General features: G+C 42.7%; 1 protein-coding gene across 5 annotated transcripts in view; it reads right to left on the bottom strand.

The window, feature by feature from the left end:
* Window positions 1–25115, bottom strand: part of Tada2a (transcriptional adaptor 2A) — a 50725-nt gene that overhangs the window by 15798 nt on the left and 9812 nt on the right. For 3 of the 5 annotated variants that reach the window (XR_001779958.2, NM_172562.3, XM_011248932.3), the window contains exons 4-8: window positions 23531–23590; window positions 15237–15328; window positions 11472–11629; window positions 9475–9563; window positions 8336–8408 (exon numbers count right to left, since the gene is read on the bottom strand). Coding sequence is in view for 4 of the 5 variants with exons in the window: in NM_172562.3 (NP_766150.1) it covers window positions 8336–8408; window positions 9475–9563; window positions 11472–11629; window positions 15237–15328; window positions 23531–23590 (472 nt within the window). In the remaining variant the exon portion in view is untranslated. The remainder of the gene's footprint in view (window positions 1–8335; window positions 8409–9474; window positions 9564–11471; window positions 11630–15236; window positions 15329–23530; window positions 23591–25115) is intronic. The other 2 variants (XM_006532989.4, XM_030245845.1) reach the window with 2 other exon arrangements.

Here is a 25115-nt window from a genome sequence, read left to right on the forward strand (position 1 = left end):
GTGACCGGGTCCAGAGCTGCTAAAAAAACAATGGAGTTGGACATGATGACACACACTCTTAATTCCTGAACTTAGGAGATAGAGGAAGGGGGGGGGGTCGTCTCTGAGTTTAAGGCCAATCTGGTCTACAGAGCAAGTTCAAGGACAGTCAGGCTACAAAGAGAAACCCTATCTAAAAAACAATGAACCTGTTGGCTATCTGTTAGTGGCATTACTTTCTCTGTTAGTCCTATCCTAAACCTGGCTTAATAGTTTATTAATAAAAACTTAAAAGATTAAAAAGAAAAAAAAACTATGGGGGAGGGAATGGGACAGAAGGACAGCTGATGGAGAGGTAGCAGGGAAGGGGGATATCATTTGAAGTGTAAATGAATAAAATTATTAATTTAAAAAAATTGCACAGGCAGTTAATAATTAGAAGACCTCCGGGGTTAAAAAGTGCAGACTAATTATTAACAATTCTAGAAGAAACTCTGAGCAGCATATAACTTAGCACCGCACTGCTTAATAACCACTCTTCATAAGAGCCTGGAAGCACTGTAATTTAATGACTTCACACACTCTAGAACTATCTCAAGGACTTGGAATGTCTTTAAGCTTTGTGTAAGTGTAGTGTGGTGGCTGTGTTTTTCATTACTGAGTATATTCAAGGAAGCAAGGTCCTCAGCATCTCAAACAACCTGTCACCACGTCAGGCAACACAATTAAAAAAAAAATACACCAGTCTTTCTAGCGATAAATTTGAATATTCATTTATCTTTCAGCAAGTAAACTTCATTTCAAATTCATCCCAGAGCCCCTGGAATGCTGGTAATTCAAAAGCAATGCAATCTCATCTTTACCCTTTATACAGATGTCCATGTTCAAGATTAGCCCAGGACAGTAATGAGTCATGTTCTATTAATTTTAAACATTGTTTTCAAACAAACTCTTATTTAGCACAGTAAGTCAAATCTCACCTAGCTGAACCTCCTGCTATAGACCCTGCTACCTTTCCCAGCAACAGTCCTGAAGGTTCCTCCACAGAACAGTTTGAAATCCACATTTCTATTCAAATCAACTATATGATTGAAGGAGAAAAAAATAGGATCAATGAAGTAAGAGAACAGAATATTGAGACAGGCTGACTCCATGACATGCTTCAAATTGGCAGTTCAGGAGACTAAGCCTAGATCTCTGTTTCTATGAACTGGGTAAGTTTAAGCAAGTCAAATTACTGAAAATCCCCAGCCCTCAGGCTGCCCAGCCACCTGGTCTGAGGCAAGGGCAATGGGTCAATAACAGTTTCCAACCCCCCACCCCCCTAACCTACAGTTCTGGAATGTCTCTAGATATAAAGCCAACCAATTAGGATAAAGACCACCTCCCAGGAATTCCCCTAATGAACTTTAAATTGGGCCTTCCAGCTCACTTGGTTGTCTCCATTTAGGAGACCCCAACATCCTGGACTTCTACAGAATAAAACGCTCTTTGCTTTTACATACTATTTGAGTCTGGGGTATCATTCTTCAGTGAATCATGGACCCTTACAATATAAGAATCATAGATTTTTATTTTATTTTTTATTGTATAAAGGCAAAGAAAAGTCTTGAGCCCTGTACCATCCTGGAAGGCTGGGGGCAAGATAATAAATTTTATTTGGGCACATGCAATCCTATCACTTAGAAGATGGTGACAGAAGTATTAGGGTTCAGGGTAGCCTGTGCTATGTGAAAACCTGCACACATACCCACCTCCCCAACAGGTTTAAGGAGATGGATTTTCAAATCTTTTAGGTAACAAATATCTTTTTTCTTTCTCTCCTTCTCTCCTTCCTTCCTTCCCTCTTACGTACCTATCTACCTTCTTCTTGTAGACAATCTTACTATGGAACCTTAGCTGGCCTGGAAAGTTGTCCTTGAACTCACAGAGACCTACCTGTTTCTCCTTAGCCAGTGCTGGAAATAAGGGCATGTGCCACCACACTCTGTATTACAAACTTAAAAATGAAACATTTCGCCGGGTGTGGTGGTGCACGCCTTTAATCCCAGCATTCGGGAGGCAGAGGCAGGCAGATTTCAGAGTTCAAGGCCAGCCTGGTCTACAAAGTGAGTTCCAGGACAGCCAGGGCTATACAGAGAAACCCTGTCTCGAAAAAACAAAACAAACAAAACAAAGAAAACGTACGAAACATTTCTTGATTTGAGAAAGTCCTGATACCACAGGGAAATCCACACCCTGTCTTTGTTGAACAGCTGGTTGGTGGGCAGGCTGTGGAAAGGAGAAGGGAACAAGTCTCTGACATACAGTGTGACCACATACAAAGTTTATAATGAAGTTTCTTATGACAATGGAAGGACTGAGAAGAAACAACTCCAAACAGAAGAACAAAAGTTGCCATAGTGGAAATACCCACATTTAGGTCCTTTAAATCCTTTAATATCTATCCAGTTAGATATATTTTATAGAAGAGAAGTATCTTGGAGATCTTAGACAGTGCAAATTAGAGATAATTTTGATAAAGACATTTCTGTAATTTTGTAAAATGCTAATTTTACTTTGTTGTTTCCTGAGACTTGTGTAGGAATGACTAAATTAAAACAGAAGTAACCTTGGGACTGTACTACAAAAGTAATCTATAAATAAATACTGCTAACCACTGGTTCTACTGCCTGATCATTTCAGTGCCATTGGCTCCAGGCAACAAGAGAAGAAACAGCCGCAATGGGAGGAGAGCTGGCATTCTCCCAGAGAAGAATTAGTTTGGAAACGACCCCCTTTCTTATAAAGCACACTCAGCAGCAAAAACTGCAAGATCTTAACAGCATGACAACCCAGGGAGGTGCAGAACAGGATGGGAAGGAGAAGGCAGCCTCTGTGAAACCTTTGAGGACCTGCACGAGTTGCCAGACACACTGGCCGGAGACCACTAGATAGAATCACCCAGAATCTACCCACTGACACAAGGTCCTGAAATTTCAGCTTTGGGGGAAGAACAGTCGCCCTGTGATTACACTGGGGACTGATAGTTTCCAAATGGCTGGCCTTAAAATATTTTAAGAAGTGGGCAGAAGACAGAGGCAGCTCCTTCCCACTGCAATGTATTTCTAACATTGTTCAAAATAGCTAGCAACATGTTTCTGTTTTCTTGACAGAAGGCACTTACTGCTTGCTTGGCAAGAAAATCAACTGGGAGAATTTAACTGCAGAGAGGCCAATCAAATTCCTCAATGCAGGGTCACCAACAGGTAATCATAAGAAGCAAAACTCTGAGCCACATCCTTGGGAGGCTGAGGTAGGAGGAGGGTCAGGTTCAAGGTCATTCTCAACTGGAGCCTGAGTGAGACTGGAGAGATGGCTCGGTGGTCATGAGCTCTTGCAGAGGATTATGGTTTCCGTTCTAGCACCCATAGCTCAAAATGGCTTGTAACTCACGCTCTGGAGACAGCGACATCTCTAGCCTCTATAGGCGCCTGCACTCATGTGGACATAGCTGCACACACACAAATAAACATCATTTTAAAAAATAAAAAGCTCTTGATGGTGGTTTTTGAGGTAAGAGCTCTATATAGTCCTGGCTGTCCTGGACCTCAAACTCTGAGATCCTCCTGTCTCTGCCTCCTGAGTCTTTATTTCTATAAAATGAGTGTAAAATGGATTAAAGCTGTATGCTTCCCCTGCCAAAAGAAAAAAAAAATCTTGAAAAAAATCAAGGGGTTAGGGAGCCAGCTCAGTGGGCATGAGTGATTGCTACAAAAGCAAAACACTGAGTTCAAATCTTTCAAAAGCTGGGCTGGGCTGCAAGTGCCTGCAACCCCAGCTGGAGGACAGAGATGGACAGATCCTGGGGGCTTGCTGACCTGTCAGCCTAGCCAAAAAAAGGAGTTTCAGGTTCAGTGAGAGATGCTGTCTCAAAAGATGTGGATAGTTGTGATGGCACTTCCTGGTTGTCAACTTGACTACATCTGGAATGAACTACAATCCAGAAATGGAGGGCACACCTGTGATCCAGATCTTGGGGCTGGAAGACTTCAGGCTTCTGACCTAGATCTTGACATAGTGGCCATGAAAAGATTAGGCCCAGGCAAGGTAGTACACATCTTTAATCCCAGGAGACTGCAGCAAGCAGATCTCTGGGTTCAAGGGCAGCCTGGGACAAAGCAAGCTCCAAATCTAGGCATAGTAGTACAGTCCCCTGGGCCACACCTTCAGCTGGAGGCCTGTATATGGATATTGGAAGAAGGAATGCTCACTCTTCTTTACCTTCTTGCACTTTCTTGCCAGCATATCTGTTGGAACCTACTTCTTCAGGAGCCCAGCTTATACAGAAGACCAGCTGAGATAACTAGCCTCTTGGACTTCCTATTCACAGCTGCCCATTGCTGGGTTAGTTAGACTGCAGCCTGTAAGTCATCACAATAAATTCCCTTAATATATAGAAACATTCTATAAGTCTATGACTCTGGGGAACCCTGACTAATAGTAATAAAGGAAGACATCTGACATCTTCCTCTGGCCTTCTCATGCACATACATACATATAAATAGTTAAAAACATAATAAAATAAGGCCAGGCGTGCTGATACACATCTTTAATGCAAGCACTCGGGAAGCAAAGGGAGGTGGATCTCCGAGTTCCAGACCAGCCTGGTCTACAGATTGAGTTCAAGGACAGCCAGGGACACATAGAGAAGCCCTGTCTTGAAAAATAAAACAAAACAAAATAAATAGTTATTTGCTCCCGTAAGCTTTGGCCAAGATGCACAAAAATAATTCTACAAATGAAAACTATGTAACCTAATGATTAAAGTCAGTTATTAGGAAGCCAGAGGTAAATTACTTAACTTTACATATTTCTTTTAATGTAAAAAGAGAACATTGTCTATTCCCACTTCTCCATGTGGTGCAGCTATATAAGATTACAAATGTGAGCTAAGGAAAGAAACAGCAACAAAAATATTAAGGATGGATGTCGTAGGTGTACTGGCTCTTGCCTCTAATCCCAGCACTCACTCGGAAGGCCATCACAGAAGAGCAGCTTTAAATTTGAGGCTAACTTACGCTACAGTGTAAAACCATAACTCAAACAAACAAAAAACCAAAAAAACAAAACAAAACAAAACAAAAAACCAAAAAAACAAAACAAAACAAAAACAAACGAAAAAGAGGGGCCACTGAGATGGTTCAGTAATAAAGACACATACCACCAAACCAGACAATCTGACTTTGATCCCTGAAATTCACATGATGGAAGAAGAGAGCCAACTCCTACAAGTTGTCCTCTGACCTCCATATTAGTGTCATGGCATACACACATGCACACACATACCACACACATAGAACTAAATAAATTACCCCCGCAAAACACCCTCAAAACCAACAAAATCTTGATGGTATTGTACAATGCTAAGGACAGACTTGAGAATGGTTCTGCTACTTGCTGCTTGTATATAATTTCCAGTTTCTCCATCTGTAAAGCCAAAATAATGGTAACTCTCAACTCAGAGGGTCTTGTAAGTATTAGATGACTTCACAGAGCTAAGTGAAGTGGTGCATACCATAAGCCATGCAGTAGGCTAAAACAGAAAAAAAAGAGTTTGAGAGCAGCTTAGGTTACATAGCAAGACCCTGTTCCAATAGAAAAAAAATTCATATATGTGAAGGACTTAAAATGGCACCTGGCAAACAGTAAATGAAATATATCTTAGCTATTAATAGTAGTATTAATGTTAGTATTATTATAGCATTTCTACCTATGCATATACAACTGGTTTCTATAAAATGAGAGACAGTAACAAGTGAATGCAGAAAGATCTGCTGGACCTCTGGTATACAGTTAAAGGTCTAAAAGCTGGGAATTTAAATAGAAGAAATACACTGTGGAGAATAAAGGGGGTCCATGGCTGGCAGAGGAGCCTTGATGAAGTGAAGTTTCACAGAGAGATGGCATGCATGTTTGGCATGGTGGCACATGAGTGAAGTATCAGTGTGTGAAAACAGACGGACACAGCAGGATTCCAGGACAGCCTGATCCACAGGGCAAGTTCTAAGTCAGCCTTGGCGACAGAGTTAGTCTGAAACCAACCAGCCAGAGGGAGCGCAAACTATGCTAGCATATAACCCTGAGAAGCCTTGCAAACCCTGACTCAGCCCACAGTGCCTGGTGCCTTCACTTCCCTGGGTTATAGGACAATAACCAGAAAGACGATCCACCCATAAGTTTAGGACCCTGGGACATTTTAAGAAAGGGGTTGTCCACATATTTAGAGAGATTTTTTTCCGCAGATAAAAAGAGGTGAGCCTAGTGGGCCGGCTCACTAAGCATCTGCCTGGAAATCTCACAGTGTCACAAGACTGGAGACTTAATGAGTCCTCGTTTCTTTCTGCACCAGCAATAGCTTATGTCAACAAGGTAGGAGACAGTACCACTCACGAGACTACAGAACTTCCTTATTTTCCTCAGACATTGCTGTACGGGACATGCGTTTCCTGGACCCATGGTAGGAACCTTCTGGTATACTTGGAATGTAATTAACTATCACTCTATTGCACCCATGACTCTATAATAGACTACAAAGCTGACTTTATTGGATAAATTCCATGAATCAACACAAATCTTTGGGTGACACAAAGAAAGCTTGTTGGCATCAGCCCAAATTCCTTTCAGTATTATGAGTGAGGGAGTCTGAAAGGAATGTTGCTAATGCCCAGCTGTATTAGAAGTACAATGGTATGGAATAATAACACCAGCCTGCATTGCACACCATCATCCACTGGACACATGTACACCCTGACTAATTGGTGTCATTCTTCACTGATATGGGACACAAAGAAACAGGACTCCAAGGACTTGCCCAGGATTCCACAGTGACTCAGAAGCAAGCCCAAGCTTGAATCAATGTCCCGATTCCCACCAATCTGTGCCCCTCCGTGTGCCAGGTATGCTTAAACGTTCCTTCTTGTTCCTTCCTGAGTCTCTTGGGCTCTTGGACTACTTTAGTTATTGTTCTGAGAGATTGCTGGGGACAGCATGTGTCAGCCATGGCTATGCTGTCAGAAAGGCTACTCAAAGAGCTCAGAGCCATAAACAAGGTACTGACAGTGTGCTGCCAGGAAGACACGCCCTTGATCTCCAGTGCTTCCCAAATAGTCTCTTTAAGAGCAGTTATCTGTGTATCATACAGTTCACAACACTCAGTCTCCAGTGTGGAGGAAAGTGACACATCCCAGTAAATGCAGCACCCAGGAGCTGGACATAGAATCAGGAGTTCAAAACTATCCTTGCCAAAAAAAAAAAAAAAAAAAAAAAAAACACCAACCAACCAACCAAACAAACAAACAAAAAAGTTGGGCGGTGGTGGTGCATGCCTTTAACCCCAGCACTTGGGAGGCAGAGGCAGGCAGATTTCTGAGTTCGAGGCCAGCCTGATAACAGAGTGAGTTCCAGGACAGCCAGGGCTACATAGAGAAACCCTGTCTTGAAAAACCAAAAAAAAAAAACCCAAAACTCTCCTTGGCTATAAGGCAAGTTTGGGACTCTAGGCTATGTAAGACGCTGTCTCCATTTCTAACATGGGAAGCGGAGCTGGGGAAACAGATCAGTCGGTAAAGCTCTTAACCTGAACCCACTTGAAAGAAAGGCTGGGCGTGGTGGCACATACTTACAATTCTCGGGGAGTTGGAGACAGCCACATCCCCAGGGCTCACTGTGCATCTAGTCTAGTCTACCTGGCAAGTTCTGGCTAGAGTGAGAGGCTGTCTCAAGAAAAAGACGGGGCAGCACCTGAAGAATGACTCCTAAGGTTGCCATCTGACTTCCAGATATATGTGTACAGGCATACACACAGGAGCACAAATGTATACCTAAATAATAACAATAATGTAATTTAAAATCAACAGTTCTGAGAAATAAGAACCCCCAATTTTGGTCTAAATACACTTTTGACCATTTCCTAACTGTGTGTTAACAAATGACAGTGAACAGTATCTGCAGTTACAATTGAAATCCAAGGTCTGTGTACTATTTCCCTAAAGAGACCAGGGTTATTAATCAACTACCTGGATATTTCCCAAGTTCTATTATGTGTTCTATATTCTTACTATCATCACAAGTCAGACAGGCCAAAGCTTGGCAAGAAGGTACATTCAGCAACTTAACTAGTTTTTGGTTTTCTGTAGTGCCTGAATCCAACCCTGGGCCTAGGGCAAACTCTACCACTGAGCCATGTCACCAGTCCAACCACTAAGTTCTGAATTTGCTAAGGGCAGAGTACATGTTCTACTAATCCTTATATCTCAACATCCAGCAGTGTCATCAATACTTGTCATCAACAAGCCTCTGATAAAATAAATGTTACCATGTAAGATGTCTGAGTCGTCTTCAACAAAATCAATGTCTCTTAAGTCCCATTCTGCATAATTGTCAAACTCCTGTTAGAGGAGAGAGAGAACACAGAAAGCCATCAGTTTTGAGTAATGCCTTTACAATAGCCATGCTTCAGATGCAAAGAGAAATATCTGCTAAGTACTAAATCGGATAAAAGGCAAAGATACTAGTCTAAGGGAAAGTTATAGAAAAAGAGCGCTGGGATACCACAATACTAAGAGTGAAGCCCAGCCTATTGTTTAAAAATGTTTAATAGTTTGTTCATTCCAAAGAGAATCTTTGATTAGGCCTTCAAGTACTCTGCATGAATTCATTTTCCTTCTACTAGCTTTTGAGGGATCTGTTTAGTCCTAATATGACAATAAGATCAGAGCAGTCTATTGAAGACAGTTTCCAGAAGAGGAAGACTATGGGGTGGCTATGCACTCACACTGCGTGAACAAATCGCCCACCTAAGTATGGCAGGCTGGGCTCTAGGTTGACACCTCTCTCCAAGAGCACTGCAGATGACTTCAGATGGCAAGTTAGAGCTTGACATCACTTCCACATTTTCCTTAATTCCATGGCTAAGTAAGGAACATAGTTTGAATGGACATATGCATATACAACCATTACCCAGCCCTCAGCCTGGGAAATAAACTTTTGTTGGAAGACAGCTGTATCTATTTGTTTTGTTTATATATCATCTATGCTGTTTGTTTGTTTGAGACAGGCTTTCACAGTACAACCCAGGCCTCTCTAAAACTCAAAATGTTTGTATGCTACTTTCAAATAATAACATTAAAGTCTGGCTGCAATAGGAACTTTATAATTGAAAAAGCTTAAAATGTAACCTGGTCCTTGGCTTGTCAACCTTTGAAAACCCCTCACTGTGGAATGACAACTACAGACATTTCACACCTGTGAAGTCGGTGGGAGCAACACCACTATACCCTAAGAGGTCAGTCCTCACTCAGAACTGTCACTGCTAAACAGGTAAGTGCTCACAGAGGGGGAAAAGGAACAAGCTGATGTCACTTCACAGGCCTGAAAATCCTACTCTTCCTATAGTAAGAGATAATAACCTTGTAAGCTTTTCCTTATTGTGTGCTAAAAACACATGTTTGTTACCTCAATGAAATCTGCCCGCGCTGGCATGTAGCCTGCCATGTCCCGAGACAGCAATGAGTCAAAGGCAGGCCGGGGAGGGTCATCTGCGGCTGGAGCAAACAGAAAACATTAGCATGAAAATGTCAAATAAATGGCTTCATATTTTGGATTTAAAAACACACAAACAAGCAACCCAGAATTCCTCAGGGCACAATGGCATATGCCTGTAATCCTAGCATCAAGCCACGAGTCAAAAGCAGAAGGCTCAGATCGAGGTCACATTCAGCTACACAGCTGAGCTCAAGGCCAAAGTGTTCCAAGGCAGGGTATCACTATAAAGCTGAGAGCGGCCTTGGCCTGCTGAGTACTGGGTTACAGGTGCAGGGTACCACATCTCAAACAGATTCCTTTGAGCAAAAGGACCCACAAGAACAAATGTAGAAGTTTTATAAAGAGTGAAAGGTTAGTTATGAAAAAAACCATAGCTTCGTTTTACTGTTTTTTGTTTGTTTGTGCTTTTTTTTGGGGACAGGGTCTCTCTATGTAGCCCTGGAACTCACTTGAAGGACAGGCTGGCCTCAAATCGAGAGATCCACCACCCAAGTGTTGGTGGTGTTTTTATTTGCGCTGAGACAGTATTTCAAACTCCTACACTACTCCCAGACTCAGAACCCCATGCCTTAGCGTCCCAGGTGGCAATCATGGGGTTACAGGCACGTGCCACCATGCCGACCTACCCCAGTCTGATTTCCTGATGAAGGAAACAAAGTGAAGGAATCCTCTAAGGACCACCTCTGGTATGCATGTATTTGTGTGGGCAAGGCATGTGCAATGGCATGCATGTGGAGGGTCCCAGGGACTGAGTTTAGGTCATCAGGCTTGGTGGCAGGTGCCTCTGTCTGCTGAGCCATCCTGTAGCCCGATCCTCTGAGTTTTGCTTTCCCAAAATGAATGAAGAGTGAAAGAAAACAAAACCACAGATCTGTTCCTTCAGTGTTGCTGACACCCAAGTGTCCTGTCAGCTTCCGTTCCCTTTGATCCGCAGCACCGATCCCAATTTACAAATCTCATCCACCTGAGAAGTCAACCATCCTGGATTTGGAAGTCAATCAAACTGTGTCCCAGCGGCAGCCTACAATTCTACATTTGAAAAACTCTTGTTTCAACACAAAATAAAACACCACTACCAGCATGAGGTGGGCAGAGCCAGGCCGACCTCTGAATTTGAAGCCGGCCTATCCAAACAAACAAACAAACAAACAAACTAACAACCAGTTTTACAACCTTGTACAAATTGTTCAACCTTTAAAATGCCTTAGTTTCCTAGTTTTGTGTAACACAAAAGCATCCGTTATATTTATTTTACTGGGTTGCTGTTAAGAACAAACATGGCCTCATGGACTTCAGGAAAACACTAATATCCAAGCACTACACAAACAGGAGGCATTGCAACCTCTGAGGAGTCAGCAACAAAGTTGTTTCCAAGACGTGAGGAAAGGGAGGCCAACGGGAAAGCATTTATGTATGTCACTCGGGCTCTGGGCCATTCATGGAAGACAGTAGTCTGTTAACTCACCAGGTTTTGGTTACCCTATATTAAAAGACCTACTGATCCCTACAGGCGTCTAAGACTAAAAAAGGTTGTTTTCACTGCCCTAACCAAGTAAATCAAAAGAACAAAGGAACAAAGTACTCCGTGGTCTTAACACAGGCAATACTGGATCCTGGTAAGCAAGTCCTGCATCTGATTACCAACCATCCAAATGAATGATAAGGCTTTTTAACACATAACAGCACAGATACATTAGCCCCTCTTGGACATATGACCTTAGAGAAGCAATCGTTAATGTTAATATTCCAGGAGATGCAGAGTAGGAGGCGTCAACTCTGACCTCTGGGATGTGCTTCCTCCTTGACATAGCCTAGTCTTGACTCAATAGCCATCATAGCAAACTACTCACTATGGAGACAGCCCAAGGACGGGCTGGCTGCCTCTTACTGAACAGGCAGGCACTTACAGTGAAATGGAATGGCTGTGTCGGCAGCTTTGGCCGCCTCAGCTTGCTTCAGGTTCAGCAGGGTGGATGCAAACAGAGGGTTATTGATGAAATGCTTCATGTAATGCTTCTCACACTCCTCCTTGGTTTTGGTGCACATTTGATTAGCCACATCCTGCCTAAGAAACATGGAGAGAGGAACTCTCTTACTTACATAGACCACTGAAAGCTTGGTTTGTTTATTCCATATCTGCAGTCAAATCAACACAGTATCAGCAGATGTCAGCAAGACAGTGAGACAGACATACTACGGATATCCCAAATTCTGCTACTTAGAGATAGAGAAGCAATAAAGAAACCTTTTCTTTCCATTAGAAAGAAGATGGGTATAAATAATCATACATTTCTGGGCTGAGTGCTTCTGCTTAGAATACATGAAGCCCAGACATGGAGGCACACACCTATAATCAACACTCCGGAGGCAGAGGCAGAAGGGTCAGGAATTCAAGGTGATCTTTGGCTACATATCGAGTTCAAAGGCCAGTCTGAGATGGATACTTGAAACCCTGTTTCAATCATCATCACCATCATCTATACATTTCCCTGAAGTAGGCCAGAGAAAATAATAGCTGTAAATAAGAAGAAACCTTGGAGCCAGACATGGTGACAATGCCCATAATACTAACACATAGGCATGTTCTATGAGTTTGAAGCCAGCATGATCCACAGTCAGTTCCAGATTAGCTAAGGTTATAGAGTAAGACAATGTCTTTAAAAAGAGAAAGACCTGGTGGGGTGGCTTATCCTTTTAATCTTAGAACTTGGGAGGTGGAGACTAGAGGACCTCTGAATTCGAGGCCAGCCTGGCCTATATACCAAGTTCCAGGATAGCTAGGACTACACAGAAAGAACTTTCTAAAAGGAAACAGCCCGTTCCAAAAGATGGAAAGAGAGAAGTGATTCTTGCAAGTTATCCTTTGACTTCCATGTGCATCTGATCATATATATACACTATAATAAAGGTGACTTACAAACATTTTTAAGGGGATGGGTGTGGTGGTTTGAATATGCTTGGCCTAGGGAGTAGCACTATTAGGAGGTGTGGCCTTGTTGGAGTAGGAGTGGCCTTGTTGCAGGAAATGTGTCACTGTGAGGGTGGGCAATGAAACTTTCCTCCTAACCACGTGAGAGCAAGTCTCCTAATGTCCTGCAGGTGAAGATACAGACCTCTCAACAATCCTCCTTGCCCTGCCTGCCTGAACACTGCCTGCTCCCACCTTGATCACGGATTGACCCTCTGAGCCTGGAAGCCAGTTCCAATATAATGCAGTCCTTATTATAACAGTTGCTGTGCTTATGGTGTCTATTCACAGCAGTAAAACCCTAACTAAGACAGTAGGACAGCTGGCTCAGCAGTTAAAGAATTTCCTTCAGTGGCCCATAACTTCCTATAACTTCCTTTCCTGGCCTCCTTGGCATGTGAACAAATGTTCATATAGAAACACACACACACACAAATTTAATAAATATGTAAATAAATAAGCCTTTAAAAATCTCAAGAGATCATCAATACCAGCAGAAATCATATTGGAACATGCAAGATGTTCAAGCCAGGCACATGATGGCACATACCTTAAATCCTAGCACTTGGAGGGCAGAGTCATGTGGTGCTCTCGCTCTCTCTCTCTCTCTGGTTTTTTTTCGAGACAAGGTTTCTCTGTGTAGTACCGGCTGTCCTGGAACTCACTTTGTAGACCAGGCTGGCCTCAAACTCAGAAATGTGCCTGCCTCTGCCTCCCAAGTGCTGGGATTAAAGGCATGCGACACCACGCCTGGCTATGTGGATCTTATATTTGAGGCCAGCCTGGTTTACATAGCATTTTGGGACAGTCAGGGCTACACTGAGACCCTGTCTAAAGAAGTACATAAATCTAATTTTATCTTTGATGTTTTATGTTATACAAAACAAATGTCACAAGCGTACATTTCTTCACTAGACTTTCTATGAATATGCATGGCACTGAGCTACAAACACTAAGACAGAATTTGAGATCGCCTTGGTGTTAGCCTTGTAGTATATTGTTATTTCAATTTCACAGCATTAAAACAAAAATGAGACCCAAGGAGAAAAATAAATTTGCTAAAGAAGACAAATCCAAAATATACTGAGGTCTTCCCTAACCCAAGTGATGCAGAAGTAAGATCACCCATATACGATCCTTCCCCTAGGGCATAACTATGCTGCTGCGTGCTTCAGTCAACTGTAGATAGCATGATTCCCTTACTAGGCAAACAGGGTAGATGAGGGCAGGAACCTAAACTCCTGTGCTCTTACCATCCAGCATGGTGCCTTATCCACACTGGATGTAGAAGCAACTCGATTATTTGGTGTGGTGATAGAGACAGAACCCAACACCTTACACAAGCTAAGCAAAAGCTCTAACACTGAGCTACCTCCCCCAATCCAGTAATAGACTTTTCCCTAGTCTTTGCTAAGAGGGAAGGAAGATGAGGAGGATTGGCCCACTTTAGAGAAAAATTAAACCTCAGGCAAAGATGACTAGTAAGCTGCTCACCAGCGATCAGTTTTTTACCATCTTTGGTATTCTCTACGACATAGTTTTATGATGCGTAGGTGCTAAATGAATGAATGGAAGCAAAATGTGAGCTGAACTCTGGTCCTCCTCTTGACCTGGGAGGGTGGCACACCTAATAATACCAGGAAGGAAGATGAATGCTAGCAATGAGGGAAGATCCAGCAGAGGGTCCTTCACTAAGAAGTTACATAGAATAAGAAAAAATATAACTCCCCAAGTTTCAGATGCTTCATGAGCAAATATGTTTAATAACACCTCTGCTGTCTAGTGCACAAAACAAAATTATCAGCTTGAGTGTTGCTAAAATGCAATCTGGAAGATGGAAGATGGTTTGGGGGTAAAGTGCTCTCTGTACAGGCATAAAGACCTGAGTTCACATCCCAGCACACATGTAAGCTAGGCATGTGGCCTGCATCTCTAACTCCAGTACTTTGGAGGCAGATATAGGTAGATCCTGGGGATTTGTTAGCCAGCCCAAACAGGTTGAAACCACAACCTCCAGATTAAGTGAGAGACCTTCTCTCAAAAAAAAAAAAAAAATAACAACAACAACAAAAAAAACAAACCAACCAAACAAACAAACAAAATCTAAACCTGGAGGGCAAACAAGAGGAAGGCATTTGGTATCAATCTCTAGCTGACACACATACAGGCAAACAAACTCCTACCCTAAGCCCTGAAGCCCTGACAAGTACATATAGATTTTAAAAGTGTAGCTGCATCCTAGGGCAATAATAGTAAGTCCTGTTTAATACCACCAAGTTAACAAGTTAAGGCAAATTGAAAGCTAAAGACAGAACTGGGTTAAGAAAGCTGTGACGCTTCAACCTCAGGCCAGCTATGATTATCCACCTCAAGTTTGATTCACTGAAATGAATCTGGAACCTACTGCCCAGAAGGGAGCAACAATTAGTAACCTATCCTTCTCTACAACTCAGGAAGAACAATGTTGGTGTTGATGTAGCCAAAGTAACGGCAGAGAACTGCTCAGCCGTGAAACCACCAAGCACGGCACACTCCGGGATGTTTCAGGCCAGAAGACATGAACAGGGACGAGAACTTGTTTCCAAATCTGCGGTCATCAGGGAAGCAGCACAGCTTTTTGATTTCTAAGTTCTCTCCTTTTATGTTTCAACAGTGGCTTCTCTTGAGCCTATGAGAATAGGAATACTCAGCACGACATTCTTACCAATTTCCAAAGCCACAGTCCATTACAGCTTCTAAAAGGGCCATTTCTTCTTGTGCTGTCCAGCTGGGATCAAGAACAGGGAAGTCTGAGGTCTAAGGAGAAAAATAGGTTTGGTTAGGAACAGGGATAGGAATGGCATGGTTTAAAAAGAGAGCAAGCACCATGTGTGGCGGTGCACATCTGTAATCCCAGCAAGAAGCAGGCAGGATCACTGGCTCCAGGTTCAGTGAGATACCCTGTCTCAAAGACAAAAGTGGGAAGTCCTGCCAGGAGGGAGACACCTGATTCCCAGTTCTAGCCTCCACATATAGGTGCACATGTCCACATGTTTACCACCATGCACACAGGTAAAGCATACACCAGGCCCCTCCACACAGAGACTGTCATCTTCAGGTACATTATTATTTCCCCTAAGATGTATTATCACTTCCCACCTCCTCCATCCCTACCTCCATCAGCTACGACATTCTTCAGTAAAACAGAGCTATGCTTAAATTGTTTGTTTTTTTTTTTTTTTTTTCTGAAAAGACTATGTTTCTGGATGTGTTACATAGTAATTATGGGTGATAAAGTTTGTTGACATCAGTCAGGAGTGCATCCTGCTCTTCTAGAGGACCAGACTTTGGTTTCTAGCACCTATGTCAAGTAGCTAAGAACCACCTGTAACTCCAGCTCCAGGAGATCTAACACCTCTAACCTCCACAGGCACCCGATTCACATGTGTACACGGGTGCACACACTTAAAAATCATTTAAAAGGAAATCACTTACAAAAAAAAAAAGTCATGCATGGTGGTACACACCTTCAATTCCAGCACTTGGGAGGCAGAGGCAGGTGAATCTCTGTAAATTCTAGGCCAGCCTGGTCTACAGAGGAAGTTCCAGGACTATACAGCCTAGACTATAAAGAGAGACCCTGTCTCAAAAAACAAGAGGTAAAAGAACCACACAAAACAAAAGGTATGCAAAAGGCAAGCGAGAGGAAAACTGAGATGAGTGGACTTTATGCTTATCTCAAAACAAACTACTTGGAGTGACGGCACACTGCTGTAATCCCAGCACTAAGAAAGCGCTTGCCACAGTCTGAGGACAGTTTATTCTACACAGCAAGATACTGGCCAGCCAGAGATATATAGTAAGGGAGATCTTTTCTCAAACAAGCAAGCAGAATAATATCAAGTGGGTACGGCAGCAAATTCCTGTGATCCCAGCAATTAGAAGGCCGAGGTATCAGGATAGAACACTGAGGCTAGCTTAAGCCAATGTAGCAAAACTAGGCTAGCCAAGGATACAGAGACTTCTCCTGGAAAATAAATCAATGAAGTTTTTAACTCCAGAAGAGATCAGGGGCTGGGAAATGACTCAGACTCTAAGAACTCTAGTGCTATTGCAGAGGTCCTGAGGTCGGTTCCCATCACCCACATTGGGAAGCTCTCAAGTATTATAATCCCAACTCTAGGGGCATCTGACATCTCTAGCCTCTGTGGGCACACATGTACATACACATAATTAAAAATAAAAATTAGGGCTGGAGAGATAGCTCAGTGGCTAAGAGACTCTGCTCTTCCAAAGGTCCTGAGTTCAAATCCCAGCAACCACATGGTGGCTCACAACCATCCGTAATGAGATCTGATGCCCTTTTCTGGTGCATCTGAAGACAGCTACAGTGTACTTAGATATAATAACAAATAAATCTTTAAAAATAAAATAAAATAAAAATTAAAAAAGAACAAATAAACCAAAGGTGGGGAGTGTGCCACAGTGCATGCCTATAACCTCAGCACTTGGAGACTGAGGCAAGAGGATCACTGTGAGTTTGAGGCCAGCCTGGGTTCCATAGTGAGACTGTCTCAGAAAACGGTAACAAACAGAACACTATGCTATACCCACCAAGATATAAGATGATAATGCCAAATGTTAGCGAGTATGTAAAACAATCAATAGGTGTAATATACACAACCATGTGGGAAGATGTTCTAGCCATTTCTTTGAAAGTTCAACAATACATTCTACTCATTATACCTGGGCTATTTACTCAGGAAGAATAAAAATCTATGACTACAGAAAGCAATACCTAAGCATGCTTACAACAGTTTTACTTATAAGAGCTCTCTATCTGGGCAGAGTGTAAGGGGTCCATAAAAAGAAGATGGATATGCAATGGAGTAATGCTTAGTAATTAAAGATGCTGCAAAGTGAACATGAAAGGGACTGGAATTGCTTAAGACATGGAGAGATGGCGCAGTGGTAAGCACTGGCTCTCCTTCCAGGAAATCCAGGTTTGATTTCCAGCACGCACATGGCAGTTCACAACCACTGCAACTCCAGTTCCAGAAAAACTAATGCCCCCTGACCTCTGTGCACCAACTGCTCTGGTGTATACATGGTGCACAGATATACATGCAGGCAGAATACCCATACACATAATATAAAAATAAATACATCTTAGAAAAAAAAGCCAGTGATAGAAAAGTAGAAATTACTCTAAGAGGTACATGGTTTCAGTATTTCCTACTGATAAACCCAGAATCCTCTTAACATGGGCTGGGCTTAGTAGCTTCTATTTTTATATTGAGCCTCCAAGTAAACAAGCTACCGTAGTGGTGGAGATGCAGAGAGGCTGGGGCCTGGAGACCACTCAGCACAACCAGGTCTTGGGTGGAGTGGCAGTTAGGAGAGTAAAAGGCAGCCCTCATGATGAGGTGCCAGAGAACTATGGAAAGGCACTTGGGACTCATGAGCTCAGGATGCAGAGCTGAGGACCAACTGCTCTGGGCCTCGTCTGAGTTCCTGAGCCACAGCAATTGTGGGAGGAAAAAAAGCAGTTTCTAGTTTAAGCCACAAAGTTTTCAGGGAACAACTATAAAATAAAAACCTAAGCACTGTTCGCTTTTGTGTATATCTGAAAATTTTCACGATAAAAGTAAAACAAGAAAATAATAGAAGAGCTTTTTTGATTCCAAAGGCATTTACAACTTGTCACAGCTTCTGTTGGTGACTATAAAATCTGTCCTATTAGTAAAATCACAAGCAACACATTTTTATCTAAGTCTACCATATGAGCTTATCATGAGATCTGACAGAGAAATTTCAGAGTCCATTCGTATATTAAACTCATACTAATTACATTCAACCTGGCAAGCACCTTAAAGATATGTAAGTATGAAAAGTCACACATTAGTTAAAAGGCCTGTCAACTTTGAACATTGATCACCCCTTGTCAACTTATATTCTAATCCAAACTTTCTACATTATAGAAGGAAAAATGGCTTTTCTGAATAACACCGAACTTGAAAAAGAGGGGGAGGAGGGTGGCCGTGGAGGCATCTTCTTTGTCTTCTTCTTCCTCCTCCTCCCCCTCCTCCCCTTCTTCTTCCTTTTCTTCCTCCTCCTTCAGGTTCAATGTTATTCGAACCCTTGACCCAACGTTGGGTCTGACCCTCTAACAATGGGACCTAGAAATCTACAGTTCTATGAAGCTCCCAGGTAATAGAGTTTAAGAATTACTGTCATAAAGGGTGTGGTAGAGGAGCTGCCTTCTCTTGCTCAATGTCCTAAGAGTTATAAGACAAAAATAGCTACAGAATTCAGAAATCTATTAATGCACCACCCACCACAGCATGAGTAACTCCCGAAAACGCAGCACTGAGATGAAAAAATGACTGAGACCATTTAAAGCTATCAGATGCTTCACGCTGCAAGGAATCAAGAATTTAGAGGCTTAGAGGGTAGAAAGCCAAAAGCCGGTCATCACTTCTACAGAAGGGAAGATGTGTTGGAATAGCTAAGATTGGCTAATAAAAGCTAGGGAGTTTCAGAAGTCTCCAGAGGCTCCCCTAAGTTCAGAGCGCTGAAAGGTGTTTGTATGGGTGGCGAGCATGTGAGGAGGGATGATGTAATAAGAACTAGGAGGACTTGGCTAAAGTAAGACAGTGTTTTTAGCATTGTGTGGAAGACGTGGCCACCAGAATAGCTTTCCTCCAGTGGCTGACCAAGGCTACAATCTACCCAAGCCATAAAATTACCTCATAAGGGTTATTTTACCATTTCAAAGGAATAAATTGAGACATAGCTCAGTAGTAGCATGTGATCCAAACTATGCACCATAAAAATAAATAAAATAAATAACAAAATCTGAGTCTAGACGTTCTTATGTGGATTTGAAAACATTAATCAATTTTCTGAAGATATAGTAACTTTGGTGAAATGAACTCAAATCCAAAGCTGCTCTGACTGACTTTACAACCCTTCGATGTGCAGTTGACAAAAGGGGGAACATTTTGGTTATTGTTCCAGTCATTGAATACAAGATACCCTTGGAGGAGGTAGAGATAGAAAGCGGAGATTCAAGGCCATCCTTGGCTACATGACAAGTGTGAGGCCAGCCTGAGCTACATGAGACCCTACATCAAAAGCCTTAGAAGTTAGAGAGACTGCAGGCTGGAGAAGGGCCTGCCTGAGGAGCACTTGCTCCTCTTCCCGAGGGCCTGAGCTTGGGCACCAGAGCCCACGTCAAGTGCCTCACAACTGTAACTCCAGCTCCAAATGATCAGATGTCTCTGGCCTAAGCTGGCATCTGAACTCACATGCGCATACCCACATGCAAGCACACACACCGACACATAATTAAAAATAATAAAAATAAGTATTTTTTTTTTTGGTTTTGGTTTTTTCGAGACAGGGTTTCTCTGTGTAGCCCTGGCTGTCCTGGAACTCACTCTGTAGACCTGGCTGGCCTTGAACTCAGAAATCCGCCTGCCTCTGCCTCCTGAGTGCTAGGATTAAAGACGTGCGCAACCACGCCCAGCGAAAATAAATATTTTTAAAAGGAGAGACTGGAAAGTGTAAGGGAAGGCAGCTAGTTACTCTCCCAAAACTCTTAAGTTGCTTTTCTTTGACTAATTGATTATAGTCCAGAACATGACTCCCAGTATTGAAGGCACAGGTACAGTAGCAGGAACCAACAAATGATCAAATTCAGGTCGATTTTCTTTCTGTTTTATTTTACTTTTGAAACAGGGTCTTATGTATCCCTGGCTAGCCTTAAATTTCCCATGTAGAAAATGAGAAAGCCCTTTGACTACTGGTCATTCTGGCTTAATTTCCCAAGTGTTCCCAGGTCCTTTCTGTGTACCACTATGTCTGGTTTTATGTGGCAGTAAGGATGGAATCCAGGACTCTGGCTTGGAGCTCAATATGTAAACCAGGCTGGCCTCAAACTCACAGAGCCACCTGCCTCAGCCGGGCTGGGATTAAAGGCGTGCGCCACCACGCCCAGCTTCTTTCTAATCTTTTAAAAAACACACATAAATGTGTTGTGAATTACATAGTAGGCAGAATTCTAAACATATTCTGTATTTCTTCCAAAATTTCTGCCTCTTCTTTAACCACGCACTAGGTACTACAGGTAAAATTATTTAAAAATTAAAGATTCTGCAGATGGAATTAAAATTACTATCAACTAGCACAGTAGAGATAAGTCTAGTTTATCCAGGTGAGCCCAATGAAATCATACAAGTCCTTAAAGGTATTAGAGAGGAGCTGGAGAGATGGTTTAGTAGTTAAGTATCTTCCTGAGGACCTGGGTTCAATTCCCAGAATCCACACTGTGGTTCACAACTGTCCAGAGGATTTGACATCCTCTACTGACCTCCAGGAGCACCAGGCACTGCATGGCACACAGACATATGTGCAACTAGAATACATAAAATAAATTATTAAAAAACTTAAAACTTCTTATAAGTATTAAAGGTGGGCGGCAGAATGAGAGTAAGCAGATAAAGCAGCAGTCAAAGGCTCAAGCACTTCAGCAGCAGCCTCAGGACTCCCGGTGTCGGTGGCTTTGGAGATGGCCAAGGGGGCTAGAAGCCAGGCAGCCTCGCAACGCCAAGAACTCTGGCCAATAGCCAGCTAGCCTGTAAGCAAACAGTAAATTCCACCAATGACCTGAATGAACCAAGAATAACTCTCCTCCCAGGTGTCAAGATAATAAACGCCCAGGCCGGCCAAACACCCCAATTTAAGCCTCTCAAGACCTGCCACAAACCAGTAAGCCCACTGCTCTGCTGACCCGCGGAACTGTGCAAGAATAAATCTGTGTTGTCTTAAGCCACTTAATTTTTCATAATTTATAACAGCAACTGTAGAAAACTAACACAGTGCTGAATGGTTAATCTATACTATGGAATTACTACTGAAAGAAAAACTGTGCCAGAGGCTGTGTTGAAAACTTGTTTTAGTTCTTTTTAGTGCTCTGAAAGCACAGAACTTCCCCTGAAGTGCCAGAGATCAAATCCAAAGTCTGCTGTACACTAGGGAAGGGCTCTGCCACTGAGCCAGATTGCCCTGGATCCAGACAAAACTATTTTTTTTCCGTTTTTAAAACACTCTTTTTTTAAACATTTATTTATGTATATGAATGCTCTATCTGCATTTACACCTGTGTGCCAGAAGAGGGCATCAGATCCTATTATATATGATTGTGAGCCACATGTGGCTGCTGAGAATTGAATCCAGAACCTCTGGAAAAGCAACCAATGCTCTCAACTACTACTGAGCCATCTCTCCAGCCCACAGACATAACTATTTTAACACAGTACATAGACCTGTGGAGCACACCTGATTATCCACGTTGACTTACTGAACTGGCCAGGGCTGGAAGAGTGGCAGCACTCTTTCTTTAAAGGTGGCAATGCCATTATTCAATTGGAGTCAAGTCTTTTCTGGCCTACTAACCAGTTTATCTCTTCAAATTCTTATCTTCTTTGATTTTTTTTTTAAGATTTATTTTATTTTTAATGATGGTGTGTGTGTGTTTGTGTGTATGCGTATGATGGTGTGTGTGTGTGTGTGTGTGTGTATGCGTATGTCTGCGCACACGTGCACACGTATGTACACACACTCCTGTGCACATATGAGTGAGGTGTCTATGGAGTCCAGGAGAGGGTATCTGGTAAAGTCGGTATCAGGTTTCCCTAGAGCTGCAGTTATAGGGAGTCGTGTTGCCCATAATCAGTGCTGAGAACTGAATTCCAGTCCTCAAGAACAGCTGGCACTCAAAACTGACAGGCCATCTTTCCAGCCCTATTATTTGTTAGTTTGTTGAGAAGGGTTATAGTAGTTTGAATGAAAATGAGTCCCTTAGCCGGGTGTAGAGCGCCTTTAATCCCAGCACTCGGGAGGCAGGGGCAGGCAGACTTCTGAGTTCGAGGACAGCCTGGTCTACAAAGTGAGTTCTAGGACAGCCAGGGCTACACAGAGAAACCCTGTCTCGAAAAAACAAAAAACAAAACAAAACAAAACAAAAAAACCCCCAAAAAAGAAAAAAAGAAAATGAGTCCCTTAAGTCTCAGACATCTGAATACTTAGTACCTACTTGGTGGCTGTTTGGGAAGGAATAGAAGGCATGGCCTTTGTTGGAAGAGGTTTGTCACTGGAGATGGGCACAAGGTTTCAAAAGTCTCCTGTCATCCCCATCTCCCTGCTTCTTGTCTGTGGACCAGGATATGAGGTCTCAGCTGTAACTTCCGTGCCAGGCCTGCCTGCCTAGAGCTATGCTCAACATGATGGATGGACTCCTATCCCTCTAAAACTGTTAACCTCAAATAAACCCTTCCTTGTATAAGTTGCCTTGGTCATGGTGTTTCATCACAGCAGCAGAAGTTACTTCCCTAATAGCTACCAAATGGAGATGAAGTACTCAAAGGCCTGGGGCCAGTCTCACGTAAAACACCATACAGGGTTTCACACTGTATCCCTCACCCGCCTTGAACTCATGATAATCCTCTTAAACGCTGGGGTCACAGGCAAGAGCCACATTGCTCAGCTATGTTAAGCTATTATTTGTTAATTTATTTGTTTATTGATTCTAACAGGCTTCTTTATTTACTACAGTGGGCCTTTTTTTTTTAACTTCATGTGCATTGGTATTTTGCCTGCAGTTCTGTATGAGGGCATCAGATCCTCTGGGACTGGAGTGACAGACAGATGTGAGCTACCATGTGGGTGCTGGGAATTGAACTCGGGAAGTGACAGACAGATGTGAGCTACCATGTGGGTGCTGGGAATTGAACTCGGGTTGTCTGGAAGAACAACCAGTGCTCTTAACTGCTGAGCCATCTCTCCAGCTATTTTTATATTTAAACGTTTTAATAGTTTGCAAAGAACTAAAAGGTCTACTAAATGATTATCAAATTCAGAAGAGAAAAAGGACAGAGACACATGGGGAAGGAAACTCAGTTCTCAGTCTAAATACTAAATAAGAGGAATGAAAATTTCCATCAATGTCACCATTACCATTATTTCGTAAGTGTGATCACTCTGATGTTTCTTGTACTCAAATCCTCGAGTGAAACACTGTGAAGAAGAAAAAAAGTTAAATTACTAAAAGCTACTTTAAGAAAGTACTTCCTTAGGGCCGGGGATGAGGCTCAGGTGGTAGAGCACTTGCACATACAGCACCAGATTCAACCCCAGCACTTGGAAGGAGCTCGAAGAATCAAGAGTTCAAGGTCAGCCTCACTCAGCTTCACAGCCAGTTCTAGGTGTGCTAGAGACCATGCTTTTAAAAATTAAAATAAGGGGCTTAGCAGAGCATTTGACTGCTCTTCCAGAGGTCCTGAGTTCAATTCCCAGCAGCTACATGGTGGCTCACAACCATCTGTAATGGGATCCAATGATACATTGAACTCATAGACATTAAATAAATAAATACATACAGACATAAATAAATAAATCTTAAAAAAAAAAACGAAAGCCAGGCATGGTAGCATATGCCTTTAATCCCAGATTTCGGGAGGCAGAGGAAGAGGATCTTTCCAAGTTTGGTGCCAGACTGATCTACATATACAGGGAGTTCCAGGATAGCTAGGGCTATGTAGAGACCCTGTCTTAAAACACCAAAAGCGGTTCTTTCTCTCCTGGTCCCAGGTGCTGCAGGAGCCAAGTTACCATGCAGACATGGTTAAGTCCAAGACCCAAACCACACACAACCAGTCCCACAAATGGCACAGAAACGGCATCAAGTAACCCTGGTCACAAAGATACGAATCTCTCTTAAGAGGGTTGACCCCAAGCTCCTGTGGAACATGAGCTTTGCTAAGAAGCACAACAAAAAAGGCCTAAAAAAAGACGCAGGCCAACAATGCAAAGGCAGTGAGTGTGTGCGCAGAGGCCATCAAGGCCCTGGTGAAGCCTCAGATGTCAAAGAGCCCCAGCTGCAAACTCAGCCATCTGGCTTTCATCGCTCACCCCAAGCTTGGGAAGTGAATTCAAAGCTACATGGTCAAGGGGCGCAGGCACTGCCAACCAAAGCCTAAGGTTCAAACCCAGGCCTAGGCTCTGGCTCTAGCTCAGACTCCAAAAGGTGCCCAGGACCCTGTGAAGGCCCCACAAAAGGTTCCTGCCAATGTGAAGACAGCTGGAGTGCTGGGACATAGCAAGTACACACCATCTGCAGATGACCAGTGTCCTATGCTGTTTTTACACATAAACTTGAGCAAGGAAAAAAAAAACACAAAAAGTAAATAAAACAATACAAGACAGATGGTTTGAAGATGCTCTGATTTGTTTGTTTGTTTGTTTGTTTGTTGACAAACAAACATAAGACATTATTTGAGGTAAGAACTCAAGTACTTCAAGTAGTCCAGACTGGCTTTGAAGTCCTCCTGTTCCTCTCTCTCTTTCCAAGTTCTGAAATTACAGGCCTTTACTGCCACTACCAACCTGATGGATATACTGGAGTCTTTTTTTTTTTTTTTTTTTTTTCCGAGACAGGGTTTCTCTGTATAGCCCCGGCTGTCCTGGCACTCACTTTGTAGACCAGGCTGGCCTCCAACTCAGAAATCCACCTGCTTCTGCCTCCCGGGTGCTAGGATTAAAG

This window comes from Mus musculus, chromosome 11 (genome assembly GCF_000001635.26).
Source record: "Mus musculus strain C57BL/6J chromosome 11, GRCm38.p6 C57BL/6J".
NCBI classification, from domain to species: Eukaryota; Metazoa; Chordata; class Mammalia; order Rodentia; family Muridae; genus Mus; species Mus musculus.